Source organism: Podarcis liolepis (assembly GCF_965112155.1).
Source record: "Podarcis liolepis genome assembly, chromosome: 16".
NCBI classification, from domain to species: Eukaryota; Metazoa; Chordata; class Lepidosauria; order Squamata; family Lacertidae; genus Podarcis; species Podarcis liolepis.
The window spans coordinates 20296984-20315366 of NC_139567.1; the positions used below are offsets into that span (position 1 = coordinate 20296984).

Here is an 18383-nt window from a genome sequence, read left to right on the forward strand (position 1 = left end):
AATTTTATGAAAGAAAATTATGAAATAAAGACATTTTGAGGCAATTTTTGTACGTTCCTTTCATTAGTAATATGTATTTGTATGCACCCTTCATGCCAGTAGACCCATTTTTGTACACATTATTTGACTGGAGAATTGCATTGCAAAATTCAGTGTGAATTTCAAAGAATGGCTGTGTTTTGGTTTGCGCGTTGTTCAGAACGGACGGACGAGGCCAGCTTGGCATTCGGTGTGAACTGAATGTAACAATGCCGCCCCCCCCCCGCAATGCTTACTTACACATCATAAACTGGATAATGATCCTTAGAAACAATGAACATGACAATGTCGTGAATCTTGAGGCATGTAGTAGGGTTGAAGATGCCACTGAACGTCATTTTCAGGGTAGAATCGGAAGGTTGCTGGGGCCAGGACTTGTAAAATGCAAAATCTTCTTTAGATGGCCCTATGTGAACATAAAAACCAAGTGAAGCACATGAAAAGAGTTGTGTTGGTGTTGGTGTTGACCTTTAAAGCCCTAAACAGCCCCAGCCCAGTATACCTGAAGGAGCGTCTCCACTCCCATCGTTCTGCCCGGACACTGAGGTCCAGCGCCGAGGGCCTTCTGGCGGTTCCCTCACTGCAAGAAGCAAAGCTGCAGGGAACCAGGCAGAGGGCCTTTTCGGTAGTGGCACCTGCCCTGTGGAATGCCCTCCCACCAGATGTCAAAGAGATAAACAACTACCTGACATTTAGAAGACATCTGAAGGCAGCCCTGTTCAGGGAAGTTTTTAATGTGTGACATTTTAATGTATTTTTAATCTTTGTTGGAAGCTGCCCAGAGTGGCTGGGGAAGCCCAGCCAGATGGGCGGGGTACAAATAAAAAATTATTATTATTATTTAGGAATCTGCTCAGCGCTTGTGTGGGCTCATGCTTGTGTCAACAGGCAATTCCAACTGGGTGGTGTACAAGCATACTGTTGAGTACTACCAGAAAAAAAGCACAGTATATAATACCTGTAGATGTCATGGAGAGCAATCTATTCTGGGAGTCTAATATAACCGCATTAGAGGTAAGGAAGTAGTGTAGGAGCTCTGGTTCAGGATCGTACACCCCCAGGAATCCTCTTCCTGAAATAACATTGAACAAAACCAAATAAACCAAAGGCCATAGGCCTGCTCTCTCTGCCTAGACTTCTTCTAGGTGACCTGCATTCATCCAGGTTTGTTTACAGGGAGGTCGCATCAGTCAAGTGTTATCCACACTTTCCAATGCAGCAACAAACTGCTTTGCATATTTACTTGCAGGATCAGGCATCAGACTTGCCATATCCCAACCCATGTAAATAAGAGACCAGTAAGACTGGGTTTTGGGTCAAAACAGGCCACAACTTCATTGAATACAGTGGTACCTTGGTTTTCAAATGCCTTGGTACTCAAACGCCTTGGTTCTCAAACGCTGAAAACCCGGAAGTAAGTGTTCTGGTTTTTGAACATTTTTTGGAAGCCGAACATCAGAAGCCGTGCCTTGGTTTTGAACATTTCGGGAGAGAAACGGACTTCTGGAATGGATTAAGTTTGGTGCTTTCGTTTTTGCGATTTATTTTGCCTTTTTGTATTTGAGGCTTTTTCGGTTAATTTGTTTTTGTGACTGTGTGGAACCCAGTTCAGCTACTGATTGATTGATTGATTGATTGATTGATTGTTCTACTGTGGAAATGGATAGAAGCCAAACAATGACTATCATCAGTGCAGGTAATTAATTTTAATTTTTATCATCTACAATACTGTCTTATTTATTTTATAGTACAGTACATTGATTATTGCTTTCATTTTATGGATCGATGGTCTCATCAGATAGTAAAATTCATGTTAAATTGCTGTTTTAGGGGTTGTTTGGTCTGGAACGGATTAATCCATTTTGCATTACTTTCTATGGGGAAGTGCATCTTGGTTTTGGAAGACTTTGGTTTTGGAACAGACTTCCGGAACGGATTAAGTTTGAGAACCAAGGTACAGATGAAAGAGATTTGGTTTGGGCATGGGCCAATCTAAATACTTCCGGCCCGCCAGCTGGAAGTGACGTGTGGTCAATCCAGGCGGGGGTTCCTAAGACTTACAACTAATAGGGTGACCCACGCAGGGACTGCCATCTGGGGGAACACCTTCAGCCCTGGCCCCCCTGGGCACGCAGACATGGCCACTCCCCCTAGATCCCTTTAACACAGCGTTTCTCAACCTGTGGGTCCCCAGGTGTTCTTGGACTACAACTCCCATCATCCCTGAGCTCTGGCCTTGCTAGCTAGGGGTGATGGGAGTTGTAGTCCAACAACATCTGGGGACCCACAGGTTGAGAAAGGCTGCTTTAACGGGATACCCCAGTGTTTGGAGGGGCAGGTGGGGATTACAACCTCAAGGGAAGCCCTCCATTGGCTCCGCCCCCTGGCACAACCCATGTCCCAGCCTGCATTCCCATTGGCCAATACAGGGTGCAGGCTAGATCTGGCTCCTGATAGGTGGCAGGGGCTTATGCCCTCTCACCACCTATCGGGAAGGGCACTGCTGTTTGAATTCCACAGTCGGGGCCCCAGTGAAACCTCTTCCGTCCAGCAATGCTGCCACACCAAGAGAGGTGAGTGGTCTTGTTAGTTTGTTTGTTCTTAAAGTATTAATCAACCGCTTAATTTTAAAGAATAATAATCCCTGAGCAGTGTTCAACTTAAAATCAGTTTAAAATATAATCAAAACAAAAATACAACATGAAGCCAGTAAAAGCGGCAGTATAAAAGCAATTCAGATAATTCAAACAAATAATAATAAAATAACAACAGGGTCTGATCTGAAGGGCCAGGGTAAGCCTGGCAAAATGATATTTCATTGCAAGACACTTAATGCAATGGAGGAGTGCTGCTTGGCATGCAGAAGGTTCAACCCCTGGTATCTCAGCGCTTCACATTTCCACACCAGTTTGCATTTTAATATAATTTCTGTTATGTGCTGAAGTTCTCACTCTGGGCCAGCAGGGGGATACTGTAGATAGTTATGCAAATAAGGGATCGAAAGTGATGTTCAGTGATTGGATAGTTACAGAAAGTTGTTACTGTTGTGTTGTAGTGGAGCTCTATATAAGCAGGCTGACTGAACCCTTCAGTTCAGTTCTGTTCTGGCCTGTGAATAAACAAGAGCTGCTTGAAGAATCACTGTGTCGTCTGATATGTTCACCCACAACTTAACAATTTCCTCCTAATATAAACATTTGTATGCAATTTTGTGTTATATGTTTTTGCAGAACAATTTCCATTAAAACAATGCATTTTCGTATATGTTATTTTCACCAATATATGCATTTTTATGGACATTTTGTCACTATATATGTATTTTTGTACATACCGCTTGGCTGGACACCTGCACTGCAATATTTATAAATGTGTGAATTTTGAAGAATGGGCTTTGTTTTGGTTCTTGTGTTGTTTTGGAAAGTATGAAGTCGTTTCGGATTTCAATGAGAACTCTCCCCTAAGTAATTGTGGTTCATCTTTTTCTTTTCTTTTCTTTTTGTTCTTGTCTATGTTTGTTCTTACTACACTTTACTTCGAACCCACTCTCTAGATCTGCTTTGCAAGACGAGCAGTCTAAAAATGTTTTTAAATAAACACAATCACTTTATCTCTGGAGCTTCGAGGCCAACTGGCAAATGAATTGCTTTTGATTTACCACATTTGTCTGTAGAAATCAAACACCAAGCCAAATACGGTTATTTGTACAAGCCAAAAACAGAGGTGGAGTTTCTTTAGGTAATGACAGATATATCTAAATTGTGCGCTTAAATCAGTCTTCTGCTATGCTGTCAGGAAACAGAGGATACAGGAAAACACACAACACACAGAGAGAGTAATCATAGGGAAGGCAGAATATTAATCAAACAGGATTAAGAGTGGAAAACTGTAAGAAAAAGAGAGATCGGGTGTGATGTTGTCATTCCAGCATCCAGCTAGAATTTGGGAGACCTGAGTTCAAATTTCCCCTGTCATAAAGATCACTAGGTGACCTTCAGCTGGTCACTGTCTCTCAGTGCAGCCTAACTCACAGGGTTGTTCTGAAGATAAAATGGAGAGGGTGGATGGAGCCAGGTACGCTAAAGGTAAAGGGACCACTGACCTTTAGGTCCAGTCGTGACCGACTCTGGGGTTGCGGCGCTCATCTCGCTTTATTGGCCGAGGGAGCCGGCGTCCAGCTTCCGGCTCATGTGGCCAGCATGACTAAGCCGCTTCTGGCGAACCAGAGCAGCGCACGGAAACGCCGTTTACCTCCCTGCCGGAGCGGTACCTATTTATCTACTTTCACTTTGATATGCTTTCGAACTGCTAGGTTGGCAGGAGCAGGGACCGTGCAACGGGAGCTCACCCTGTCATGGAGATTCAAACCACCGACCTTCTGATCAGCAAGTCCTAGGCTCTGTGGTTTAACCCACAGCGCCACCTGCGTCACCAGGTACACTACCTTGAGCTATTTGGAGGGAAAAGGCATTATAAATGCAATCCATAAATCAAAAGGACAGAACTTGTCCCTTACCACTTGCTTTTACCACATATACAGGACACGATTTCTTGTTCTCCTCTGAGGTGCACCCATTTAGCGTGTGGAAATCTAACAGCTGCAGCGATGCTCTTATCTCTTCCAGTAAAACGTCAAGCTATAAAGAATTGAAAGGAGAAGTCTTCAGAGCCCAGGCTTCACATCCTGGCAGTATTTGCACTGATGGGCCATCAGTTTGGATGTACACAATGGAACTGGCTAAAGCTAAAGTACATTTTGCAACAATATGCAGGGGTGCCAAAAGGAACCTCTACATTAGGGCTGCATAAGTTGTGGTCCTCTGGTTGCTATTGGACTTTGCTGGTTCACCTGGATGTGGGATGGGGATGCTACTGTATCTTGTTGTTGGCTTCAGGCAGTGGAAAGTCTTGATCTGGCCTGAGTGCCATTGACGCTTCACCCCAATGAAAAGCAGGGTTGCAACCAAGCAGCATCAGTGGCAGAGAGACAAAGGCTGTTTGCACATTACTGCTATAAAGCCACAACTAGGTCACTCTTTTTCTCAGTTCACGTTGACGTTGGTTTGAGGGAAAGTGCATCAGAACACAGTGTTTCCTAAGAAATGACAGAATAGATATGGACTGTGGCTAGTGTTGTTTGTGCATCTCTTCTCAGTTCCACGGTGGGAGCGCATTGGGTGCAGTGCAAACAAGAGTCTACACACAGCCTTAGCAACAAGACCATTGGGAAGGCAGGTGGGAGGATGTTGGCCAACTAACCCACCCCACACCTGCCTTGTCAATGCAGCTTCCCAACAAAACAAGTTGCTTATGATCAGCAGTGTACTGACAAATTCAGAAGTGCAGGATCACTCCATAATAGTCATGGCTATGCTTCCTTGCAGCCACACCCCCTTCTAAGATTATAAATTTAAGATTATGCAATAACCTAATGCAATAATAATATGTTGGAGTTGGAACTTAACGAGTTAAGTTTCTCCCATGATGCCACACCATTCTGACGTCACTTTTAGAAGCTCGGGAGGAGCTTGGGCAAAGATTGCCAGTCCCACTCTGTACTCCGTGGGGAAAAGACGTAAGTCTGGCATGGCTGCAAATAGTCCTGGAAATTCCTGAGAAATATTGGAATAAATGCTGTAAATAGACAAACCGGTGCTGTGTGTGTTTGTCTGGAACGTGACAGTTTTACACCGCTGTGGGAAGCTCTGCTGAGTCGTGACGGAGTGGCGCAGCTGAGGGAAGCGCGCCGGACCCGGCAGCCATAAATCGCTAATCGAGGTTCGTAAATCAATTAGCGGGGGTCACTGCTAATAACCAAAGGTCACAGGTTATGGGTCCATAAATCATCGCTTGTAAAACTGTCACGGAAGATACTGCCGGGAGCTGTAAAATCTGAGGTGTCGAGCAGAGACGGCAGGAAGAGCAGGCAGAGGCAAACAAGCAAGCTGCGAGACGCAGAGAAGTGCCTGTGTTGCTGAGAACTGCGCAGAACAGCGAGGTATCGTTTCTCCAGGGAGAAAAGCCAGTGGAGCTGACGTTATTGTAAGTACAGCTTGGGGCCCCCTTGGGAGAACGGCAGAAGATGGCAGAGAGCCAGGATGTACCGGTGGAAAAGCTCACTCTAAAGAGTTGGGCAACCTGGAGGCAAAGAATAAAGGGGTGGTTTCTGGTCCATGGGCTTTGGGAAGCAAGCCAGAGGGAGCCACTACCACCACCACCCAGCGCTAAAGCGGCTGGAGACGTTGCAGGCTGTGAGGCTGCGTTGCCTGAAGATAGCCAGCAGAAAATGCAAAGAGAGCTGGAGATGCTCAAGGCATGCGTTGATGCATCACTGAGACCCCACTTAGAGGGTGTGAAATCAGCGTGGGCTGCCTGGAATATACTGAAGGGTTTGTGTCAAGCTTCAGCGGGAGGCCAGAGCCCTGCAGACGCTGGACTAGAAGCCCCTGTTCCTGATGATTTAGCCTCAAGGAGTGCTAGTGAGCAAGTCGGGGGGGCGGAAAGTTCCAAAGGCGAGTTTGAAAAGTTTTCCACTGAACCTGCTGGAATGAAGAGCAGCTTCAGGGAGGGCGAGGCTGGTGGGAGGCGCCGTTCCAGAAGAAGGAAGGCCAAGCCAGCTGGGAGCCCCAGGCAGTGTTTTTCCACTGGAGTTCGTCTTTGCTACGTGTGTAAAACTCCGGGACATTTGCGGCGTGATTGCCCCCACCGGAGCAGAGAGGCAAGACAGGATGTTGTCAAGGACACTTTTCATGGGAACCAGTCGGGTTTCCATGGCAACCAGCCTGGGAGAGCAGCCAGGCATGGGACTGAGGCTGGTGGACGTGCCAGGTGCCAGGAAGGGACTTATCAGATCACGGCTAGTCTGGCGTTGGATGAAGACAGCCGTGGGACAAGGACAGAGGAGCTGAGTTTCGTTATTGACTCGGCAGCTAATCGCAATTTGATTCCAGAGACACCTGCTGTCAAGAGGTGGAACTGCACGGCAATTCCTGCCGGGAAATCTGTACTGTTTGCAAATGGACAGAAAGGAAATCTAACTAACTTTGTAAATCTGCATTTTCGTATTTTACAGGAAACGCTAGAGTGTTGTACCGTTCCTGGGATGAACCACTGTCTTTTATCTGTGCCGTATCTACTGAAAAAGGGATTTACGGTTTGTTTTCAGGATGATGTGTGCACAATCTCCAAAGGAGGGAGGGTGCTTGCCAAGGTTAAAAAGGGGCAGAATGATCTCTTCATTCTTAAAACGTCTCTGGAGGGTGATGGGAAGGTTAAGAAAGCACAAGCACTGCGTGCTACAATTCCCAATCATGATGAATGTGTCCACATTTGGCATGCTAGGACGGCACATAGTTCAGTAGAAGAACTACAGGTGCTGCCGGAGGTTTCTAAGGGGTGTGAGATTTTAGAATGTGGACATGCTGTAAGTTGTAAAACTTGCAAGCTGGCAAAGATAAAAGGATGCAGTTATCCAAAAGTTGAGAGGACAACCACTAGGCCTTTTGAACAAATTCACGTAGATTTGTGGGGTCCTGTAAAAGAACCAAGTCTGGTAGGGTCAAGGTATCTGCTCTCGATGCAGGATAATTTTACACAGAATTCCTGGACACACGGTCTCAAATCCAAGGATGATGCAGCACAGCTGCTCAAACGTTGGATTGAGGAGGTGGAAGTAAAGTTTTCCACCAAAGTGCAAGCTGTCACAAGTGACAGGGGGGCTGAGTTTACAGGTTCTGCTTTGCAGAAGTACTTTCGCAAGAAAGGGATACGTCACACAGTGACTTCACCCAATCAGAGGGGGCAAGCAGAGCTGAAGTGTCAGGCTCTGGTTAAAACTGCACAGGTGTTGCTGAAAGATTCTGGGTTACCTCCAAGGTTTTGGCTGGAGGCAATCAAGTATGTGAGCTTCACCTGGAATCGCACCTACAATTCCATGGTAGGGGACACACCGTTTGGGCTGTTGCATGGCAGGAAACCCCAGATTCATTTTTTGCGTATGTTTGGGTCAAGTGCGTCTGTGTCAGTACCTGCTGCGTTGCAGGGGCCAGATGGATCCAAGTTCCGGAAAATGATCTTCTGTGGGTATGAGCCAACAGCGAATGCGTGGAGGTTTGCATTTCCATCAGGTGATCAGAGTAAGTTACTGATCAGCAAGCACGCTGAGTTCTATGAGCAGGATGAAAAGTCAAAACCTGCTTCAAAGCGTGATGTTCTTTCAGAATGTTTTTCTGATTCAGAACAGGAAGATTCTGTGGGAGAGGAGGAAGAAACTGAGTCTGATGATGATGACGATCAGGTAACTGACCAAAGTCAGGAACAGGAGGAGGTATCTGTAATTTCTCCTCAGGTTAAGAGAACACCCAAAAGCGAGCCCAGTTCTCCGGTGAGTGTAATGGAAAGGGTTCGAAAGCGTTTTAAGTCAGAGGGGGAATCCCGTGAGGCTGAGGACACAGGTCCTGAGGGCAGTGAGTCAGAGGAAACATCTGAGTTTGTGCCCAGGAGGTCCAGTCGCTCAACGAAGGGCATTCCGCCGGAAAGGTACCAAGCAACAAGTGCGTGGGCCTGGTTCTCACAGTGTGATTCTGGGAGTGTTGAAGGGGTTCAACAGGTGCCTGGGAAAGATGCTGGGAAGGAACACAAGGCAAAAGGGAAGGTGTTGAACTCAAAAGGGTCTTGTCAGAAGGTGCGGCAAGGGAGGGTGTTGGAGTTGGAACTTAACGAGTTAAGTTTCTCCCATGATGCCACACCATTCTGACGTCACTTTTAGAAGCTCGGGAGGAGCTTGGGCAAAGATTGCCAGTCCCACTCTGTACTCCGTGGGGAAAAGACGTAAGTCTGGCATGGCTGCAAATAGTCCTGGAAATTCCTGAGAAATATTGGAATAAATGCTGTAAATAGACAAACCGGTGCTGTGTGTGTTTGTCTGGAACGTGACAGTTTTACACCGCTGTGGGAAGCTCTGCTGAGTCGTGACGGAGTGGCGCAGCTGAGGGAAGCGCGCCGGACCCGGCAGCCATAAATCGCTAATCGAGGTTCGTAAATCAATTAGCGGGGGTCACGGCTAATAACCAAAGGTCACATAATAATGAGGGATGCATTGCAACAATCAATACAGATCTTCACATGTTGCCTTTCAGCTACTTCTATTATTTTCTGTGCGCCTGATTCAGAATGCTACAGTATCCTTTTTTTGGGAGTGACTTAAATTGTGTTTTCCTCCAAGTTCCATTGTATGAAACAAAACTTGCACACCATTCTCTTGAAACTGTAGCATCTTGTGTTTTCCCTGTTCCCAAATGCTGAGCTTTGGAGCACAAAGAACAATTCCTCCTCGTTGTTCTTCCTGGGTGTCTTCTCCAGAGTGACCCTAGGAGCCAATCCTCAGTGGCTGACTCACTGCCTTTCACTCTGATTGGCTCCAAGAAGCACAAAGGGAGGGGTGCCCTCTTCCCGGGCCCTAAGGAAGTCAGATTATCCTCCACCAGGGCCTTCTCAGTGATGGCTCCGACTTGGTGGAATGCTCTGTCCCATGAGACTAGGGCCCTGCAGGATTTAACTTCCTTCTGCAGGGCCTGTAAGACAGAGCTATTCCACCTGGCTTTCAATTTGAACTTAGCCTGATCTTTTATTCCACTTCCTTCCCTCCCCCTCCCCTTTTTATGAAGATTACCCGCTCTGGATCCCACAGCTAATTCTCCCCTGGTCTCCTCACTTGCCCAAATAGGACTAATTTAGCCAGCTAGCCCTGGTGATTTCCCCCCTAAATTGAGTTTTGAATTCTGAATTTATTGTTATTCACATTTTATACTGTATTTTATGCTGTTTTTTGTTGCAGCAATTACCGGTAAGTGTTTTAAATTTGTTGTTAGCTGCCCTGAGCCCAGTTTTCTGAACCGAGAAGGGTGGGGTATAAATAAAAATGTATTATTATTATTATTATTATTATTATTATTATTATTATTATTAATTATTATTATTATTATTATTATTATTATTATTATTATTATTATTATTATTATTATTCACAGTGGCTAAAAACTCTCCCTTTCATGCTGATTGGGCAGCTCTATTTCACCAGAGACAGGGACCCTGCTGGCAACCTGTTAACAGAAATAGCCAAGGGTCTTTAACCCGGCGTGAGCCCAGCCTGTTACACTTCTGCCTATGAGTTCTGGTTGGTTTTGTTTTTTACCTGGCTCCCGTTTCTGAAGGCCAAAGAAAATCGGGCTGATTCTTTTTCACTGACAAATTGGAAAATTCTCCTTTGTCGTCTTCGGCACAAGCGGTTGCACAGACTGTCCAGGTTGTCTGCTTGGCAAAGGCAGAGGCCAAGAACTTTGTCGTATCCCTGATAATCTTTGGGGAGAGCACAAACCTAGCAGAGAAAGTGAGATGAACGTAAGGGCTGTCACTCAATGGGGCTGATCCAATGAAGCTGAATGCTGGAAGTTTTGGGGGAGACAAAAGAAAGGGTATCTTTACACAGTGCAAAATTAAACTACAGAATTCACTTCCACAGGAGGCAGTCATGGTGACCACCAACTTGGATGACTTTGGAAGGCTACATTCTACCTTCACCCACCTACCGTCACCCACAAATCAAGATTCTGAAAAATGAGCTGCTACTTGACAGATGTGCTCAGAGCAGAAGACAATGAACGTGGGAGTAGCTGCTTCGGCTTTGAAGTCATCTTTAGGTGGGAAGTTGAAACACTCTCCTCTTTTGTACATTCCGGTCCAGCTCTGCTTGCTGTCAAAGGTGCTAATTAGGAGCTAAGGAAATCCTGAAAAACCTGAGCAGCGACCTAGCTGAAATCTAAAGCCTTGCTAGACCTTCGATCCAAGCTGTTTGGCACTTCAGGTTTTGTAATATTGTTGTGACTGAGAAGCCGCAGCACCAGCAGAATTTACCATGAGCAATGGCTGTGTCCTTTGGCAGTTGGCAAGCTTGGCGCTTGGGAAATCTACCGAAACTGAGGGCACGGTTGCTTAAGAAACTTCAGATGAAGGGAAACTGACTGGAAATGGGCAAAGCTGGAAGGATCAGTTACCGAAAATGAAGCAAGAGAATTTAGACTTTAAAAAAAAAACCCAAGCATTACTCACAGCCATTCAGTGGGAACTGGCTGACTTGTGTTAAGACATAACTTGTAGTACCTTGTCTGAGCAGTAGTGGTGCCATCCTTCCTGAGTTAAGCATTGCCCCTCTTCGTTCCGGACAGCACCATCTCTACAGATGTCATACATCTGCTTGACGCAGTCCCATCTCCGGTCTTCTATAGGGCTTTTATACCCAGGGGCGCACGGGCATTGGGCATCACTAGGCTGCAACGAGAATACTGTGTTTTGCATTTATTTATTTTTGTTAGCTCAGTGATTCACACCACTTTTCTTGATTTATTCTTAATTTGAAAGAAAGAGAGAGAGAGAGAGAGAGAGAGAGAGAGAGAGAGAGAGAGAGGAAGGAAGGAAGGAAGGAAGGAAGGAAGGAAGGAAGGAAGGAAGGAAGGTGGGTGTGTTCCTCTAGAATTAAAAAAGGTAACCAAAATGACCCAAACCACAGGGCATCTTTCCCTATGGGGAAAGGCTACAAAGTCTGCGGCATTTTATTTTAGAGGAAGGCTCAATCTATGGCATCTCCACAAAGGGCTGGGAATTGCCTGCTAGTCAGCATCATCAATATTGAGCTGGATGGACCAATGGTCTGAGTTGGTATAAAGAAGCCTCCTATGTTCCTATAGCTTAAGGGAGGGACTATAGCTCAGGGGCAGGGCATCTGTTTTGCATGTAGAAGGTGTCCCAGGTTCAATCCCCAGCACCTCCAGGGAGGGCTAGGAACCCCTGCCTGAAACCCTGTAGAGCTGCTGTCAGTGTAGACAATAGTGAGTTATATGGAGCATGAGACTCTTAGGACTCAGCTACTTACCGGTAAGTAAAGAAGCAATGATTTGAAAGCGCTATAAAGATGCAACACCAGATGGCATCAGAGAGCAAGAACTTTTCATACATGACTTTCCATAGGTTCCATAGGTTCCCCCCCTTTGGCTATAACAATCTAATTTCTGACTTATTTATAGCATTTTCCCCCTGTGTGTAGATCCACCCCCTATCTCAGGGCCATGGGTTCAAACCCCACATTGGGTGAAAGATTCCTGCATTGCAGGGGGTTGGACTAGATGATCCTTGTGGTCCCTTCCAGTTCTATGACTCTATGATCTATGGAGCAGTATTCTGGCTTGAAAAGGAACCTTTTCCACTAGGAAGTGGGAGGATATCAACAACGTTTATAAAATTATGCATAGGATGGAGAACGTGCTAGGGAGAAGGTGTTCTCTTAGCACTAGAATTCAGGGACATCCAATGGAAGCATTTGGTGGGAGGTTGAAGGATGGGCAAAAGGCAGGACATCCTTTTAAGTGGTTTGTGGAATTTAAGGCCACCAGATGCAGTCATATAGGGGACGCAGGTGGCACTGTGGGTTAAACCACAGAGCCTAGGACTTGCCGATCAGAAGGTCGGTGGTTCAAATCCCTGCAGTGGGGTGAGCCCCGTTGCTCGGTCCCTGCTCCTGCCAACCAAGCAGTTCGAAAGCACGTCAAAGTGCAAGTAGATAAATAGGTACTGCTCCGGTGGGAAGGTAAACGGCATTTCCGTGCGCTCCTCTGATTCGCCAGAAGCAGCTTAGCCATGCTGGCCACATGACCCGGAAGCTGTACGCCGGCTCCCTCGGCCAATAAAGTGAGAAGAGTGCCGCAATCCCTGAGTCGGTCATGACTGGACCTAATGGTCAGGGGCCCCTTTACCTTTACAGTGGTACCTCGCAAGACGAATGCCTCGCAAGAGGAAAAACGCGCAAGACGAAAGAGTTTTCCGTTTTTTGAGTCGTTCCGCAAGACGAATTTCCCTATGGGCTTGCTTCGCAAGACGTTTCGTCTTGCGAGTTCTTGCGAGTTTGTTTCCTTTTTCTTAAAGCCGCTAAGCCATTAATAGCCGCTAAGCCGCTAATAGCCGTGCTTCGCAAGACGAAAAAACCGCAAGACGAAGAGACTCACGGAACGGATTAATTTCGTCTCGCGAGGCACCACTGTACCTTTAGATGCAGTCATGGCTACTCTTATACTTGACTTTGGAAGGTGCTTGGACAAATACATAGAGGATGAGGGCGTTTCCAGCTGACCCACCTATTCAGCCTGCAGTTACCTGGAACACTCTGCCTTCCCGAAGGCAGACACACGTTCTTTGACCTTCCTTGGGCTGCACAGCCTCCGAGCCACATGGGAAGCAAGCTGCTTGGCCCAGCTTAGCATTGAAGAAGTTCACAGGGCAGGCCACACACGAATGGGAGGGAGACCTTCCTGTTGAGCGAAAGGTGCCTTCTGGGCACGGGAGAGGGGTTGAATCGCTACCCAGGCAGAAAAAACCTGAAAGCAGAATGCATGACATGAAATTGGGGTGAATTCAGGGATGTTGACAGGTAATGTTATGGAGCACTTACCTTCAAAGGATGGACTCTGGATGAGGATTTCAATTGGAAACTTTGAGTTGCCTGTGATGCATTGGATATCACCCTTGCTTTATAAGGTTAACAGCACATCAATCACTCAGCAGCAAAACAAAGACCTTTCATCTCCTAAAGGCCATAAATGCAATATGTAATTTATCTGCAATTTTGTGCTATCACAGTTTGGCTCTTAACCTACATGGGTAATGACCGCTCCACCCTTAAAACGGGGGGCGCCCTTTGCGTGGACGCGTGCAGCCCCTAGATCTGGAGCGGCTCCAACAGCATAGGCTTGGCTTGGCTTCCCTCAGGTGGGATACCTGGAGGTCTCCGCCTACCTCTGTCAGTTGTCCAATCCCACCTGGGGGAAGCGTTGCCAAGGAGACCAGGCCAGGTAGGGGAGGGATTACCTGCCCACACAATAGAGGGAGGATCTTACATGGGAATCCTCAATTGGCTCCAGAGCTTCTCCCACCCTACCCACCCTCAGTTAATGTCTTATTTGCAGGTTAACTTTTCTTCACAGGTTTTGCAGGTTAACTTTTCTTCACAGGTATGCGGGCGCTGCTACGTTAAGGTCGCTGTTAAAGGGCCGGAAAGGAATTTCCCTGCATTGGCAGGTTTCGCCTTTCCCGTAGCAAAACGTCACAACTTTGGCGGTATCAGGCCTTGGGCGGAATCCTTTAGTCCATCTTCCTCTTTGCGGCGGCGATATCAGGGTTCCCCGTAAAAGGGGTTTCTGAAGGGAGGCTTTGACCGTACGTCGAAAGGTCGTCATTGCTCTCCCCTGCGGCGGTGGCGTAATGGGGGCGGCTATCTCTGTTTGAACATGTTCTCCAGAGCCGGCCCATCCCCCCCCACACTGGATAACCCTGATGCTCCCTAGGTCCCCGGCTGGGGACTGGGGAGGGAGAACGCCCAATGCCTGAGCCAAGGTCTACCCACATTTGAAATTTAATAAAGTTGTGGCCAATTTAATCCCATAGCACGTTGTCATGAGTCGTTATTTCACATGACGGGGGGGGGGGACGGACCGCGTGGGATCTGGGGACTCCGCCTGTCCACGCAATGAGAAATCTGTGTTGTTACTAAGATGTTAAAGGCATGGTGAGGTTTTTTGTTTTATTGTTTTTTAAATTATTTATTTCAGTTAAGCAATCATTCAAATATTTCACAGAGTTATAGAATCTTAGAGCTGGAAGTGCAACCCTGCAAGGCAGGAATCTCAGCTGCAGCATCTTTGACAGATGGCCACCCAACCTCTATTTAAAAACCTCCAAGGAAGGAAAGTCCCCCACCTCTCGTGGGAGACTGTTCCACTGCTGAACAGCTCTTACTGTCAGAAGGTTTTTCTGAATGTTTAGTCGGAATCTCCTTTCTTGCAACTTGAAGCCATGGGTTCGAGTCCTACCCTCCAGAGCAGGAGAAAACAAGCATGCTCCCTCCTCCATGTGACAGCTCTTAAGATATTTGAAGATGACTATCCTATCTCCATGGGATGTGGGTGGCGCTGTGGGTTAAACCGCAGAGCCTAGGACTTGCCGATCAGAAGGTTGGCGGTTCAAATCCCTGCAACCGGGTGAGCTCCCGTTGCTCGGTCCCTGCTCGGTCCCTGCTCCTGCCAACCTAGCAGTTCGAAAGCATGTCAAAGTGCAAGTAGATAAATAGATACCGCTCCGGCGGGAAGGTAAACGGCCTTTCCATGTGCTGCTCTGGTTCGCCAGAAGCGGCTTAGTCATGCTGGCCACATGACCTGGAAGTTGTACACCGGCTTCCTCGGCCAGTAAAGCAAGATGAGCGCCGCAACCCCAGTGTCGGTCACGACTGGACCTAATGGTCAGGGGTCCTTTACCTATCCTATCTTCTCTCAATCTCCTCTTTTCCAGGCTAAACATACCCAGCTCCTTCAAGTGCTCCTCATAAGGCTTAGTTTCCACACCTTTGACCATCTTGGTTGCCCTCCTCCTCAGCACACGTTCCAGCTTGTCAACATTGTGGCACCCAGAATTGGACACAGTGTTCCAGGTGTGGTCTGACCAAGGCAGAATAGAGTGGTACTATTACTTCCCTTGATCTGGACACTATACTTCTGTTGATGCGGCCTAGAATAGCATTAGCTTTTTTCCCCTGCTGCATCACACCGTTGACTCATGTTAAGCTTGTGGTCCACCAAGACCCCTAGATCCTTTTCACATGTACTACTAGTAAGCCAGGTGTCCCCCATCCTATATTTGTTCATCTGGTTCTTCCTGCCTAAGTGCAGAATCTTTCGTTTGTCCCTACTGAAATTCATTTTGTTAGCTTGCCCCCAGTTCTCCAATCTGTTAAGGTCATTTTGAATTCTGATTCTGTCTTCTGTGGTATTAGCTACCCCTCCCAGTTTGGTGTCATCTGCAAATTTGATGAGCATCCCCTCAATTCCTTCACCCAAGTCATTTATAAAGACATTGAACAACAACTGGCCCAGGACAGAACCCTGCGGCACACCACTTGTCACTTTTCCCCAGCATGACGAGGAACCATTAATGAGTACTTTTTAGGTTCGGTCAGTCAACTAGCTACAAACCCACCTAACAGTTACCTCGTTCAACCCACATTTTACCAGCTTCCTTTCAAGAATATAGTGGGGGGCTTTGTCAAAAGCCTTACTGAAACTGAGATACAGTAATTCCATCAAGAAGAGAAATCAGATTGGTCTGGCATGACTTATTTTTGAGAAACCCATGTTGGGCCTTAGTAGTCACAGCATTCTTTTCTAAATGCTCACAGATCAATTGTTGAATTATCTGTTCTAGGACCTTCCCTAGTATTGATAAGCTCACCGGTCGGTAGTTACCTGGGTCTTCCTTTTCCCCCCTTTTGAAGATGGGGACAACATTTGCCTGCCTCCAGTCTGTAGCGACCTCAACTATTCTCCCATAATTCTCAAAGATAATAGACAAAGGGTCTGAATTACACCTGCAAGTTCCTTCATTACCCATGGATGCAGCTCATCAGGCCCTGGAGATTTGAATTCATTTAAAGGAGGTGTTCCCTTACTACCTCTTTTCCTATCTTGGGCTGCAGCCCCCTCCTTACACCATTTATTCTGTTATCACCATGTTGGGCATCGCTGAAGAAAAATCTAGCAAACACAACAAACAAGTGCAGCTTAAAAAGCAAACAGGCAAATCATTATTCGGCTACTTTATACCTGCTGGGCATGTCGAAGGGTTTCTTTGTCTTCTTGTGCAATTAAACTCATTCTCACAATCTTCTCCTTGTAGTTGCAAATTTCCAGTGTGGCCAGAAATGAAAGCAAACAAAATAAAGATAAGGCCAAGCATATTTCGTGGATTCAAAACATTCAGTTGTTTCAGCATTGATGGGCTTCCACTTTTAAATATTTCAGTATAGTCAGAGTGTGTAAATTAAACAAGGTGGAAATGGATCCCTCAGGATCAGATGACATAGCTGAGTTGCACTAGAACAGCTTTCACAAACCTGGTGCCATTAGCTCCAGGCAGCTATGTTTCAAAACCCAATTGAAGTCCAAAATTTCTGGAGAGCATGAGATTGGGAAAGGGTGCAGTAGAATATCAAGGACAGGTGTAGCGATCTCACTAATTGACTTCCAATCAGTTTGTGAAATTCACATATGCAGGTTTCCAGTGCAGAGTAACTTAGGCTCCAACGGGTCTACTCTGAGTAGGATGAGAACTGTCTATAACATTGTGTCTTAAGCTCCCATGCTTTCCTGTTCTGATTCCTGGGTGGAATCTAGACATATATTAAAAAACGCTGTGAAAACGCTTTTTTAGCGGACTTCCGGGATAGCGCGAACGGGTAATGGCGGATTCCCTCCGAGCTCCGGAGGGAGTCGGCTCCGTCGAGGACGGGTCTTGCCGTGCCGGCGACACGGGGACCCTTAAAAACCGCAGGCGCGGAAGCCTGCGGACTTCGTGACTCGGTGGGCACCTTAAGCGCCCTCCCCAACCCGCGAAGAGCCTTTTTAAAGGCTGCGGAGTGGACTGGGGAGCGGCGTGGTGCTGAGAGTCCATCGCTACCTCGGCGGAGCGAAGCCGCGAGCCAGGACCGAAGAGCGCTATCTTTCTTTCTGAAATTGGACTGGAAAATGCAACCCGTGAGTAGAGGAAATTTCGGCACTAAAAGATTTTATTTTTGAATTTAAGTACGATCGGGGGGACGTGTTAAAAAGGAAGTCCACACTCCCCCCCCCCACTAAAGGATCTAAAGCAAAGAGAGACCACTAGGTCGGAAAAGACGTTGGTGTTTAAATAGACAACTTTCACAAATTGGATCAAGAAGTATTTGTGCTGGAGAGGAAGAGAGAGAAATTTCAGAGGCTTTTCTTTCTGGGTTGACCCCCCCCCCCTAGACCCGGGAAGTGCCCTGTGCGTGAGCCCGAGAAAATGAACAAGGAGTTTGACAGCTGTCAAAAGAGCTGTCAAACGGGAGACTAAAGATTGGAACTGTGTTAATAATATCTTTTTGGATTAAAAGTGTTACATTAAAAGTTAACTGATTGGAAACAAGGTGACTGTGAACAACAAAGTAACAGACTGTTGGAAAAGATAGAAACCCCCCTGGAGGGAATTAAAGTCATTGCAATGGCTGCAGAAGGAAAAGTATGGGCGGAGATAGAAAGAATGTTTTGTCTTGTGGGAACTCTACAAGAGCACAGTTCTCTTATGACTGAACAATTGATGACCTTCAATCTTGAACTAAACAACTCTGCTGATGGCACAAAGTGGATGGAAAAAAACTCTGCAGCTGCAGAAGAAAAGATAACTTTGGAGCTGGGGGAAAAAGAAGAAGAGAGAGGAGAGGAAATGCAAGTGGAAAA

The 18383-nt window shown here is 46.6% G+C and overlaps 1 protein-coding gene across 1 annotated transcript; it reads right to left on the reverse strand.

Moving 5' to 3' along the window:
* Positions 1 to 275: 275 nt before the first annotated feature.
* LOC310696141 (uncharacterized protein) lies at positions 276 to 16962 on the reverse strand (the record flags this gene model as incomplete). Its single annotated transcript, XM_083481266.1, has 7 exons — positions 16731 to 16962; positions 13237 to 13457; positions 11194 to 11361; positions 10229 to 10411; positions 4553 to 4673; positions 998 to 1111; positions 276 to 445 (listed from the first exon to the last, which is right to left on the reverse strand). The coding sequence occupies exons 1-7, from the start codon at positions 16897 to 16899 to the stop codon at positions 276 to 278; spliced, it is 1146 nt and encodes a 381-aa protein (XP_083337392.1). The 5' UTR covers positions 16900 to 16962.
* Positions 16963 to 18383: the final 1421 nt, after the last annotated feature.